Source organism: Neomonachus schauinslandi, chromosome 4 (assembly GCF_002201575.2).
Source record: "Neomonachus schauinslandi chromosome 4, ASM220157v2, whole genome shotgun sequence".
NCBI lineage: Eukaryota > Metazoa > Chordata > Mammalia > Carnivora > Phocidae > Neomonachus > Neomonachus schauinslandi.
Window position 1 is genome coordinate 82,988,641 of NC_058406.1, and position 12,928 is coordinate 83,001,568.

General features: G+C 34.7%; 1 protein-coding gene across 1 annotated transcript in view; it reads left to right on the forward strand.

Annotated features, from left to right (window-relative positions):
• Positions 1-10,278, forward strand: part of SLC35A3 (solute carrier family 35 member A3) — a 50,882-nt gene extending 40,604 nt beyond the window's left edge. Inside the window, exons 6-8 of the mRNA XM_021690329.2 lie at positions 1,058-1,176; positions 3,154-3,287; positions 9,322-10,278. Of these exons, the coding sequence (XP_021546004.1) occupies positions 1,058-1,176; positions 3,154-3,287; positions 9,322-9,412 (344 nt within the window). The 3' untranslated portion in view covers positions 9,413-10,278. The remainder of the gene's footprint in view (positions 1-1,057; positions 1,177-3,153; positions 3,288-9,321) is intronic.
• The last annotated feature ends 2,650 nt before the right edge of the window (positions 10,279-12,928 follow it).

The following is a 12,928-nucleotide window of genomic DNA, read 5'->3' on the forward strand; positions in this document are numbered from 1 at the left end:
CACATATTTGAGCTTTTATATCTGCATATATAAATATGTATATAAATATGTATATATGAAAATCTAGAGCTAGCAATAGGAAGGTATGAGACAATGAATATGCCAAAAGTGACCATTTTTCAAATATTTGAATGAGACTGCATGTAGTCATGTAATGTAAGCATTATATATATATATTTTTAAAGATTTTATTTATTTATTTGAGAGAGAGAGAGAGCATGAGAGCAGGGGGAGAAGAGGGGAAGGGAGAGGGAGAGAATCTGAAGCAAACTCTGCACTGAGCGCGGAGCCCGTTGAGGGGCTCAATCTCACAACTGCAAGATCATGACCTGAGCCGAAAGCGAGAGTTGGCTGCTAAACTGACTGAGCACCCCAGTGCCCGAAGCATTGTATTTTTTAGTGTTCCAAAGTTGGTAATCTCTGCTCTTTTCTATATTTTCCTGTCTTTGTCTTACTGTCATAATATAGTACTAAGTATAATTTTGTTAGGTTAATATAAATATCCAAGTAAAAGATTTTTGTTTAAATTTTATTTATTTTTTTATAGATTTATTATTTGAGAGAGAGAAAGAGGGGGGGAGGGGCAGGGGAAGAAGGAGAAGCAGACTCCACGCTGAGCAGGGAGCCCAATTCAGGGTTCATCTCAGGACCTCAGGACCCCAGGATTATGACTCGAGCTGAAGGCAAATGCTTAACCGACTGAGCCACCCAGGTGCCTCCCAAGTAAAAGATTAAGTAGTCAAATTTTATCAACAAGGAAAAGCTAAATATAAATTTCGAGGGGTGCATGGGTGACTCCGTCGGTTAAGCGTCTGCCTTCGGCTCAGGTCATGATCCCAGGGTCCTGGGATTGAGTCCCACATGGGGCTCCCTGCTTGGCGGGGAGTCTGCTTCTCCTCCTCCCGCTACTCATGCTCTGTCTCTGTTTCTCACTCTCTCTGTAAAATAAATAAATAAAATCTTAAAAAAATTTTTTTTTGGAATGTCAATGGAAAAATATTCCTCCAGACAAACTAAGTGACACATGACATAAACTTTACTTTTTTTTTTTTTTTAGGTTTCTTTGGGAGTATATTTGGATTAATGGGTGTATACATTTATGATGGAGAATTGGTGTCAAAGAATGGATTTTTTCAGGGATATAACCGACTGACTTGGATAGTTGTTATTCTTCAGGTAAAGCATTTAAAGTCTTATATTTAATGCTAATAAACTTTATTTTAATGTAGATAATCACAGTAGCTCCTAATGTACTATGTGAGGGAAGAAGACCCCTCCTGTTGGTGTTCTCATTATATCTAGTTTATTCAGGGACGTTAAAATAGAACTGGTCTTAATGCTATAATGAAAACTTACTTTGAAAAGATCATAAATGAACTTTATGATATTTAAATTTGACATAATTAAAATCAAGTTTAAGAATAAAAGAGTTGAAGCTGAAAGCAAATACAACTTTTGATTTTTTTTTAATTCTTATTGCATAGGAGGTCTGTGATCAGCCCATTAAGGCTCAAAAGCAGATCTAGATATTTAAATCTGTAACAGTTTATAGCCATATATTGTAGTTATATATTAAAATATTCCTGTCAAATTATTTCAGTTGATAATTTGAAATTGTTCAAGGGTTGAATAATTTCATCATCAGAAATATACTTGATTATTCTGGAGGGTATAAAAGTGAAGATACAAGTCACTGCCCTCACAAAGCCTTTCTTTAGAGGTATTTGCAGCTGTAAGAAGCAAGGTCTCTTACAGAAGTTGGGTGAAGATAGCAAAGGATAGTTGTGTTTTTTTTTTTTTTTAAAGATTTTATTTATTTATTTGAGAGAGAGAGAGAGAATGAGAGAGAGCACATGAGAGGGGGGAGGGTCAGAGGGAGAAGCAGACTCCCTGCCGAGCAGGGAGCCTGATGCGGGACTCGATCCAGGGACTCCAGGATCATGACCTGAGCCCAAGGCAGTCGCTTAACCAACTGAGCCACCCAGGCGCCCGATAGTTGTGTTTTGAAAGCAGAAAGGATACTTCTATTTCTAAGATAGGAGAAAAGGAGACAAGGATAAGTGAAAATTCAGAGGAAATTTGAAGCAGAGATAGGTAAGTCAAGAGAGTTTGTATGATGGCTTTTATCCTAGCAGAGGGAAGCCCTCTGTCTGTAAGACTTGAGTAAGATAAAGAAGGTTTGGTATGGTCGATATGAGGGATTCATCAGGGACTAAATAGATGAACGCGTACATTGCCAGGAGGTAATAGGACATCAATTTGTAGTGACCTCAATGGGCATAGTTTGTGACTTTCACTAATAATAAGTTTCTGTCATATGAAGAGGTACAGTGAAAGTTGTTAACATGGGTAATCCAGATTTAGGATTTATAAGTAGAGTTTGGCAGAAAACAAACTATGTAGTATGGTAAAACCTCATTATTTAAGTAGGCACAATTTGGAATTTGAGAGGGATTTGGTAGAAAGTTCTTTCACAGTTTTTTCAGGAAGAGTAATCTGACAGCAATAAAAGGTAGATTGAATGGTGACAAGCTGGAGGAAGAAAGCCAAATAAAATAAATTTCAAGTTACACTTTATTTTTACTTAAAAAGTAAAAACATTTCACTGATCCAAGTGACCAGTCTTTCCACATTTGTCTGAACAAGTGATGTTTAATTACTAAATTGGTTGAGGATAGATGTTTTATTCACAGTATAGTCAAACTATATTATAACAAACTGCAGATTACACTGGTAGTTACTTCATCAGGTAACTTTTGAAATAAAAGTGCTGTTGAACAAAACCTGGAAGTGTATTGGTGATAGGATATATTTAATAAAAATCACTTATTATGGGCGCCTGGGTGGCTCAGTTGGTTAAGTGACTGCCTTCGGCTCAGGTCATGATCCTGGAATCCTGGGATCGAGTCCCGCATCGGGCTCCCTGCTCGGCAGGGAGTCTGCTTCTCCCTCTGACCCTCCCCCCTCTCATGTGCTCTCTCTCTCTCATTCTCTCTCTCAAATAAATAAATAAAATCTTTTAAAAAAAAATCACTTATTATAATGGGATTAAATTTATAGAACAAAAGCTTAAAGCTTCATTGAGTAATGAGATTGTTTTGAAAAGCAGTTTTATTTATGTTTGTTTAAAATAATCTTTTAAAATTTTTGCAGGCACTTGGAGGCCTTGTAATAGCTGCTGTTATTAAATATGCAGATAATATTTTAAAAGGATTTGCAACCTCTTTATCCATAATATTATCAACACTGATATCCTATTTTTGGCTACAAGATTTTGTGCCAACCAGGTAATATATTCTTTTCTTTTTCTTTAAGTCTCTTATTAAGAATCTTAATAAGATCTGGTATGAAAAATTTTGTTTAATACAACTTTTGAAGAATCAAGGAAATATAGTAAAAAATCCATTTAGTCGTCTTTTTTTATTTTTAAAAAATTATTTAAATTCAATTTAGTTAATATACAATGTATTATTAGTTTCAGGGGGAGAATTTTTTTTTTTTTTTTAAGATTTTACTTATTCATTTGACAGAGAGAGAGACAGCCAGAGAGGGAACACAAGCAGGGGGAGTGGGAGAGGGAGAGGGAGAAGCAGGCTTCCCACGGAGCAGGGAGCCTGATGCGGGGCTCGATCCCAGGACCCTGGGATCACAACCTGAGCCGAAGGCAGACGCTTAACGACTGAGCCACCCAGGCGCCCCCAGGGGGAGAATTTAGTGATTCATCAGTTGCCTATAACACCCAGTGCTCATTCAATCACGTACCCTCCTTAATGCCCGAGACCCAGTTACCCCATCCCCTACCCATATCCCCTCCAGCAGCCCTCAGTTTGTTTCCTAGGGTTAAGAGACTATGGTTCACCTCCCTCTGTTTTTATCTTTTTTTTTTTTTAACATTTTTAAATTTAAATTCAGTTAATTAACATATAATGTATTATTGATTTCAGAGGTACAGGCCTATGATTCATCAGTTTTATATAATACCCAGTGCTCATTACATCACATGCCCTCCTTAATGTCCATCACCCAGTTACCCCATCCCTCTACCCCCTCCCCTCCAGCAGCCCTCAGTCTGTTTCCTATCATTTAACTGTCTTCTAAAACAGATTTCAAACTAAATGCATAAAAGAAAATCTTCCACTAGAAAGTTTTTTATACAAATTTGACTAGCCAGAATTTTCCCAGTAGATTGGAAAATTTTTTCCAAACTTTTTTTCCCAAAGTAAAATGTCATATAAAAAAGTTCGTAAGTCATATAAAGTCATAAAATAAGTCATATAATGGCATTTTTACCTGTGGAATTGATACAGGTAAAGCCAGGAGAGTAGATGACATTCTTAAAGAGGATAGTTTATGTAGAGAATGTGATGCATGAGAAAACTCGTTTAGGTGGTGGCAGGAAGAAGAGTGGTTGGGAAGAGAATTGCAAAAGGAATGATGAGGCAGGAGACTCTGGATATGCGGTGTCATGGATGCCAAGGGAGGAGACAGAGTCAGGAAGAATGAAGTGTGATTAATACCCATTACAGCTAGTATTGAAGGTCCTATTACTTTTTTGTAATTATTAATTTATGATCCCAGAGTAATGAGATTATACTTTAGTGGATTCCGGGTTACTAGTCTTGGTTTTCCTCTAACTTCCCTCCCCTCCTCATCTTCTCAACCTCTAAACTTTGGAGTCTCCGAAGGATCTGTCCTTGAACCTCTTATTTACACTCACTCCCTTGGGTGAACCTCTTATTTACACTCACTCCCTTGATTCTCAAGGCTTTAAATACCATCTATATGCTGATAACCTTCCCTTTCTTTCTTTCTTTCTTTCTCTCTCTCTCTCTCTTTTTCTTTCTTTCAACTTTCACATTTTAATTTGAATTCCAGGCTTGTATATTTAATTGCCTATTTGATATTTTCACTTGACTGTCTACTACATAATTCATTCCCTATCCTTATAAGGGTTTCCCGATTTAGTAAATGGCAGCACCTCCATTCTTCCAGTTGCTTAGGCCAAAATTCTCCTTGACTTAAACAGAACAGTTTATCCACAGTAACCTAAGAGAAGGTCTATAGATATGGATGTAGACAGACTTAGAAAGTTAAAATATATGGAAGTTCTTTATCTTTTGAGTGAAGTAAGAAGTAAGGTCATCAACTTCTCTTTACCCTTCTCTCACACATCATTCTAATGTAGAAATAAAGGCTGTCGCCTCTTCCTTTTTAATATTTCCAGAGTCAACCATTTGTTACAACTTCCATTGCTACCACCCTGGTACAAGGCATACTCATTTATCATTAAGGAAATAGTCTCTTGGTATATCTCCTTGCTTCTTCTCTTGCTCTGTACCCCTGTAATGTTCTCCATTCAGCAAACAGACTGACTATTTTCAGTGTAAATTAGGTATCACACTCTGCTCAGAAACCTTTTGCTTTCCATGTCACCTAAAAGTTGTCCTTATTAATGGCCTATTTGATAGGCCCTCAGCTACCTTTCTGTCCTCATCTGATACTACTTTCCTCTTGTTCACTCCTTCTTTCCTTCCTCTCCTTCCTTCCTTCATTTTTTTCTTTTTTTTTAATCTACAATAACCTCTTTGCCATAGGCTTTGACTTGCCCTTCAGTCATCTTGAAATACTCATCCCTTATGTATTCCACATGACAAACTCCCTCACATCCTCAGGTCTTGGCTCAAATTTACTTTATCAGGAGACCTCCCTAAATAAAAGAGCACCCCCCCTCCATTCTAACAGTCTTTCCTCCTTTCTTCAGATTTATTACCATTTTATAAGTCAGCAAGGCCAGAGCTTGGCCTGTAATAGGTACTCTGTGTGTTTGAATGAATGTTCAAGATCTTAAAATTTTAATACAGCTAGTAAAATTCATTTGTGTTATTGAGAATGAGGTAAGATTATGGATGGAATGTGGCAGCAGAAAAACATAATATGCTCTTTATATTTCTATATTGAACATTTATGGTTTCATTCTTCTAGCAACCTGGATAATAGGTCTGGGGCAGGCATGTTGAAATGTATAATTTCTCTGGGGCATGAATTTTAAAGTATTTCCTTTTCTAGTTTGGTATGGGAATGAATTACTTAGCTAGTGAGACTAGCGTAACAACTAGGATCTATATCTTAATGATGCTTTAGCCTCTATTCATTAAATGGGGAAATTATGTGCTGATGTATTATTTGAGTATGTTTGGAACTTTAAATTATTTTAGATATTTTGGAACTGTAGATTTTTAGGGTACATTGAAAAAGGCATACCTTTAAAAAAAAAAACATCTCATATAAGGCTGACTCAGGGTGTTACCTTTAAATCTTTGAATCATGCAGGGAATAAACAATGAACAAGTAAATGAAAAAGTAAATCAGTAGAGGGACAAAAGAGAAGTAGTTTGTCAATAAGATATATACCTGCATGTAAATCCATGTTTCTGAGGGACTATGTAAGGTATGTTGGGATGAAGATAAAAAGAGAAAAGACAATGATTCTGTTATTATTGAATGAATGAATGAATGTTTTGACACTGAGTCAGATGAAGGAGATGGATTATTTTTCTTACAGTATAACTAGACCCTCTATCTTTATGTATTCTTATTTTTGTGAAGAACATCTCTTAAGCAATAAATCCAATGACCTCTCTTCCAAATGTATTAATGTATTTTCCTTTGTTATCCCCATTTCATTTCCTAAAACTGTTTTTTGTTTTATTTTGTTTGTTGTTTTCTCAGAAGTGGTTCCCCTGTACTTGCCTTTCTGACTGCTCTTTTAGTACCCTATCAATCCTTACTCTTTCATTCATCTCATTCACTGCCATGTCTTGTTTGTCTTTTCTGAGAAGATAAGTCCCAACTTCACTTCCACTCTAGATCCCTATTTTCAGCTGACTGCTAAACATCTCTATTGGTATCATATCACCACTATTCCCTTTCCTAACTTATTTTTCTTGTGTTGATTATTTTGCTTATTAGTATTAACCATCCTTATATTTAGGCTTGTTTATTCTTCTATCAAAAATTTACTATGTGTCTTCCTTTCACTCTACCAGATCCTGGACAAACAGGAATGTATGAATGAGATAGGATTTCCTCTCCTCAAGGAGGTCACAGTGATTAGAGAGGTAGACATGTGAATAAATGAGAATTTTATGACCAGTGCATCAGTGAAGTATATATACAATTCAGTTGGAAATCAGGTGCTCAAATCCTTGAAACAGTCATTGTATTCTGATAGTTTTTTCCCAACAAAATTTTTTCTCTCAGAACCATCTAAAAATAGCTGTCTTGACAAGTAGCGGTTTCCTGACATTATTAGGTATTCTAGTAGATCCTGTTAGAAATTTCATAGAATTGGGGTGCCTGGGTGGCTCAGTCATTAAGTGTCTGCCTTCGGCTGAGGTCATGATCCCAGGGTCCTGGGATCAAGCCCCGCATTGGGATCCCCGCTCAGCGGGAAGCCTACTTCTCCCTCTCCCACTCCCTCTGCTTGTGTTCCCTCTCTTGCTGTGTCCCTCTCCATCAAATAAATAAGTAAAATCTTAATAAAAAAAAAAAAGAAAGAAAGAAATTTCATAGAATGGATTCCTGCAGTGGGTAGAAAATTGGATCAGACAACTTTTCATTTGAGCTCTTGATTCTATGTAATTCCAGAGGTCCGGAAAGCTAGGCAAAGGTCAGAATGCCTGACAAAGAAAGTTTTCAGTCAGAAGCTTATCCCTAAATAATTATGAAATATTCCTATGGTGGTAATTTTCTTCAAGAGGTATTGTAGGAAGTTTTATGTTATCATAAACTTACATGTGTACCTGCATCCAAGGCTTTTGAAAAGTTGCCCATTTACATCAAACCAACACATACCATCACAGCAGATAATTAATTGAGCTCCCTCTATATCCTAGGCACTTGGGGTATAATGATGAATGAGGAGCACATGGTTAAGCAGGGGTGCAGACGTGTCAATAATGCGTCATTTAATATGGTTTAATAAATGTTATCATGGAGTACCTCTGCCTAGGGGAATGAGTCTTGGAGACATTAGACCTGAATAATATGAATAATAATCAGTTTTCTTGGGAGAAAGGACATTGCAAGCAGAGGGAGTAGCATCCACAAGGACACTGTCCTGAAAGGCACACTGTGTTCACTGAATGGAGTGGCTGAATTATAGATCAGGTGGGTGGAATATGGGAGATGAGGTCAGAGGGACCACATTAGGAAGGGCCCTTTATGTCATAGTAAGGGTTGTGATCTTTTTCCTTTATAGAACAAATGTTTATTGTTGTAAAGCTCATGGGAGTGACTTTGAACTGTTAATAGAAACTTTAAAACCAAGACTAACTCATGTCCCTGTAATAGTACTTTGAAGAATATACGTCTTAAAAGTTAAGATTGGTATTCACTTTATCTCCGCTTTAAGTTCCAGTACCAGTTTAAATTCGTTTCCAGTTTATAATAAGGTATATTATATCTCTGGATAGATAAAATAAAGGCTAAACCAAGCCTACCTGCATTTAATCAAATTTCATTTTGTAAAGCATCCTATGAAATTGGTCCCGAGTTTTGCTTATTACTACCTTGGATTTTAAACTGAACTTTTACTAAAAAAACAAACAAAAAACTAAACTTTACTTTGGTCTCAAAAGAATGCCATTTTCCATTTATATTTTCAAATATTTAAAGTTGAGATCTTTTTTTTTTAAGATTTTATTTATTTGACAGAGAGAGACAAAGTGAGAGAGGGAACACAAGCAGGGGGAGTGCGAGAGGGAGAAGCAGGCTTCCTGCCAAGCAGGGAGCCTGACGCGGGGCTTGATCCCAGGACCCTGGAATCATGACCTGAGCCAAAGGTAGACACTTAACGACTTAGCTACCCAGGCGCCCCTTAAGTTGAGATCTTTTATTATTCAGTGTATTGCAGGCAAAAGACATATTAAGGGGAAATACATTTAAAACATCTTTGCTTTGGGAGACAATACAGTGCAGTGGATGAAAGTACGGGCTCTAGAGTCAAACATACCTAGATTTGAATCTTGTCTTCCACTTAAAGTTGTGGGACTTTAAGCAAGTTACTTAAACTCTCTAGCCCTCAGTTTCCTTGTATATAAAAAAATGAGGATAATACTAGTACTTCTTCATATGGTGGTTATAAGAACGAAATGAGATGCATGTAAAACACTTGGCTTGAATACCTAGAATGTAGTATTTGTTAGCCATATTACTGGAACATTTTTTCCCAAGTTATAATTGTTTTTATAAGAGAAGAAATAGAAGTTGTTTTGCTTTTAATCTGATTGTCTCTTTTTCATTTTTTCTTCATCTATTTAGTGTCTTTTTCCTTGGAGCCATCCTTGTAATAACAGCTACTTTCCTATATGGTTATGATCCCAAACCTACAGGCAATCCTACTAAAGCATAGTCGTATACTATCTTTAACTTGTTTTTCACGATGGTGCACTAGGAATCTCAACATTAATCTTGCATAGAGGACTTCTACAGATTCTAAGAAGATATCATCATGCTGAATCTCATCATATTGTTCAAATGGTTTGAAAATATAAAAGTTTAAGGATAAAAAATATGTGTATATGTTAACAAAATACCAATTACATCTAGAAATCAAAGCTTGGAAGTATTTCCAGGGATTAGATTAATTATTGGAGAAAACTTGAAATCTGGGTTTAAAAAGATTTGACCTTTTGATTGCTGCAGAAATGTCCTATGCACTCTTTCCAAGAGCACACAACAAATGTCAGATACCAATTTTTGCAAATTATCTATTTAATCTTATTAAATGTTTTTTATCTTTTTCTGTACAGAAATATCAAATCACATGGAATATTCAAAGTTTGAAAATTATAATTATAATTATAATTGCCTATAAAGCTGTGAAGAAATAGAAGTATGATTTGAAAAACATTTTCATGTATCTGAGATTTTTATATTTATAAAAAAGATAACTAAAGAAAGGATTGCTAAATGTCATTTGTTCAACTACATAAAAATTGATAAAGTTATGTCCTGGGTCTAATTTGTGAGAGAATAAAATTCATATTTAAATTTAGTGTAGGGAAATACAGACATCTATTTCTCCCTCTACATTTTAAGATCTTTCAGTGCTTTGAAACTGCTGAAAGCAATCCAGTTGCTCCTGGGCTAGATAGTAGCCAGAGACTGTTGCACTAATGGAGTTTTGTCCTTAATCTTCTAATTGTATTTCTTTTCTGTAAATCAGATAAATCCTTAATATTTCTTTAAATTAAACTTCTGTATGTGGTAATTTCCATTAAAATTTCAAAATGAATTTAAAAGGATTAAATACTCATTTAATAATTTAAAATAATTATTATTGTCTAATATCTCCACTTGGAGAATTTTGAACTATCGAAGCATATTCTGTATGCAACTAAAATGTTTTTAAATGAACATTTTGGTCATTGATCTGTAAAAACTTCCTTTAATCTACAACTGTTAAAAACAACAACCAAAATAATAATAGTATAGATGTCAACGAATTGAGGCCAAAATGACCTTTCTTAGAGGCATTCCAGATTGCCATGATATTATATTATTTTAAATGGCACTATAGCTATAAACTCAAGGCTGCTCAGAACTTTTTGGCCTCTCATAAACCCACCATCCCAGGAATACTCTGGTCACATGTCTGGGAGAGGTAGCGAATTCTGAGCTCCCTTTCTGTGGCCCTGTAAAAGCTGCTGGGAAGGAGCCACCACTTAGATTTAAGATAGTGGTTTCTTTTCCATTTCGATTAGCACTGGAGTTGAGGTTGTAAATTACATGAGTTATTTAATAAGTTGGCTCAAGGGGGAGAGAAAATATAGCAAAAATGGTAAAGTGAATTGTTGGGCAAGAATACTTTCTAAAATTGGAGTATGGATTTAATTTAATTATTGACTATAGATAGAATTACCTATTATGGATAAGAAGTATTTTACTTTATTTTTTCATTCATGCTTTATATATTTTTAAAAGTCTCCCATTCTAATAGTATAAAAACTAAAAAAAATAAATATTTTTAAAGAGTTATAATGGATTTTGTTAAATAGAATTTGGCTCAAAAATTCTGTGTTACAAACTTTTGGGTACTTTCGGCTTATTAGGACTGGCTGTGTTACTTTGCTTATGCAAACCACGTCTCTACAGGACACAGGCCTAATCTGTTCCATTCTGAGTTTAAAAGTGATTAAAATTACAAAATATCTTAAATCAGTTTGCTGGTGATTCCAAATTGGAACTAACTAAACTTTCTGGAAGCCTGACCTATGATTTTCAGTGACCATCTTTTAGAGTATTTGTTTAATAACTTTACCACATTCTGAGCGTGGTGTTTTTAGATTGTAACAGCATTCAGACATCTTATTATTTACTGCTGAGTGAAATCTAAGTCCTGCAAATGCAAAGAATTCAAGAGTACATATAAAGATTTATGTTCAGCTCACATGGAAGTACTAGTTAGGTACTCGTATATATTAAATCAGTGTACATTTACAACTAATTGTTAATTCGGGCTGAGTGTCCCCTCAAAAAATGATGAAAGCAAATATTGGATATCAGACATGTTAGTTACCATAATATATTTTCCGGTGTCCAAAATAACACAATTTTAAGATTCTCAATAAAGTTTATAAAAATATAATCAAGAGTTGTGAGAAAGGACGAAGTAGTCTAAAGCATATTTTCAAACCAAACTTTTATTAGACAAGCTTACTTTATATTTTGCTTTTCTAGTAGGCTTAAAGATGTTATTAGAGATTGGGTTGTGTAGCTTATAATTTTTAATTCTTAGAGAAAGAATCGTATTTGAGAAGGGGGGCCTGTATCCTAGATCATGTCATTTATACAGATAATGCCATTTTCATATGTCGGTGTGGTGTGTGTTTTGATGACCTCCAAAAGCCTTATTGTATCAATCTTATATAATGACTCCTTGATTATTTAAATTCTTACTTTTTAAAGTTTACTTGCTATCTCTCAACTACTTTGTTCACTATAAAAATGTGCTAATTCATGGGAGAAAAGTGCCAGTTGATAGTTATATTAAAAAATAAGAATATGGTATTTGGGAAGAAAAGTTTGAAATTCAATATGTAGATGATTCAACACAGTAATATCACCAGTTCTTTAGTAAGTGTTTTTAGGGAAGTTGTAGGCTACTTTTATGGTGGAAACTGTAGTTTAGAGATGCAAAACTTAAATGTTTACATCAATTTATATTGAATGTCACAATTTCATAGAAGGAAAGGTAGTTTGATATTAAAACTAGATTCTAAGGAGACAGAAAAGAAACTAATTGACTTTGTGTCCAGTAGACTTAGTGTAATATTGATTATTCTTAAGAATTGATACACTTTTCCTACATATCAAATTACTGGACTTTTAAAATGTCATTGTATAGTCATTCAACTGAATTTTGTTTTTAAAAATAGGGTTTAGCATCACTTATTTTATTTACACTTTCATTGTTATAATATTTAATTACATGTGGATGTATGCTTTACATAAGAAAAGGTTTATAAATTATTTATGCTATATTGAAAGTCATCTTAAGAATCTCCCAGATATGTAGCATATTTAAAGTAATTACAGGACCAAAGAAAAAGCACCTTTATCAAAATCTGGTCCTATGTGCCTTGCTTTACCAAATACCTGACTTTTCTGGAGGATATTACTGTAATTCACTACTTTGGACACATGGGGAAATTGACGTTTTATGAATAACTATAATTCAATTTTTTGGATGTTTCAACATTTGCTCTTTAAATCCATTATCTAACAGAATATTAAAATAGGTATATTATATAAACATTAGTCAACAGTACTTATTTAAATAAATTATGCACCATTGCTCCATCATTGAGCTTTTGAAATTTAACAAATGTATATAGCTGTCATTTGGTTGTTTTATTTCTTATTA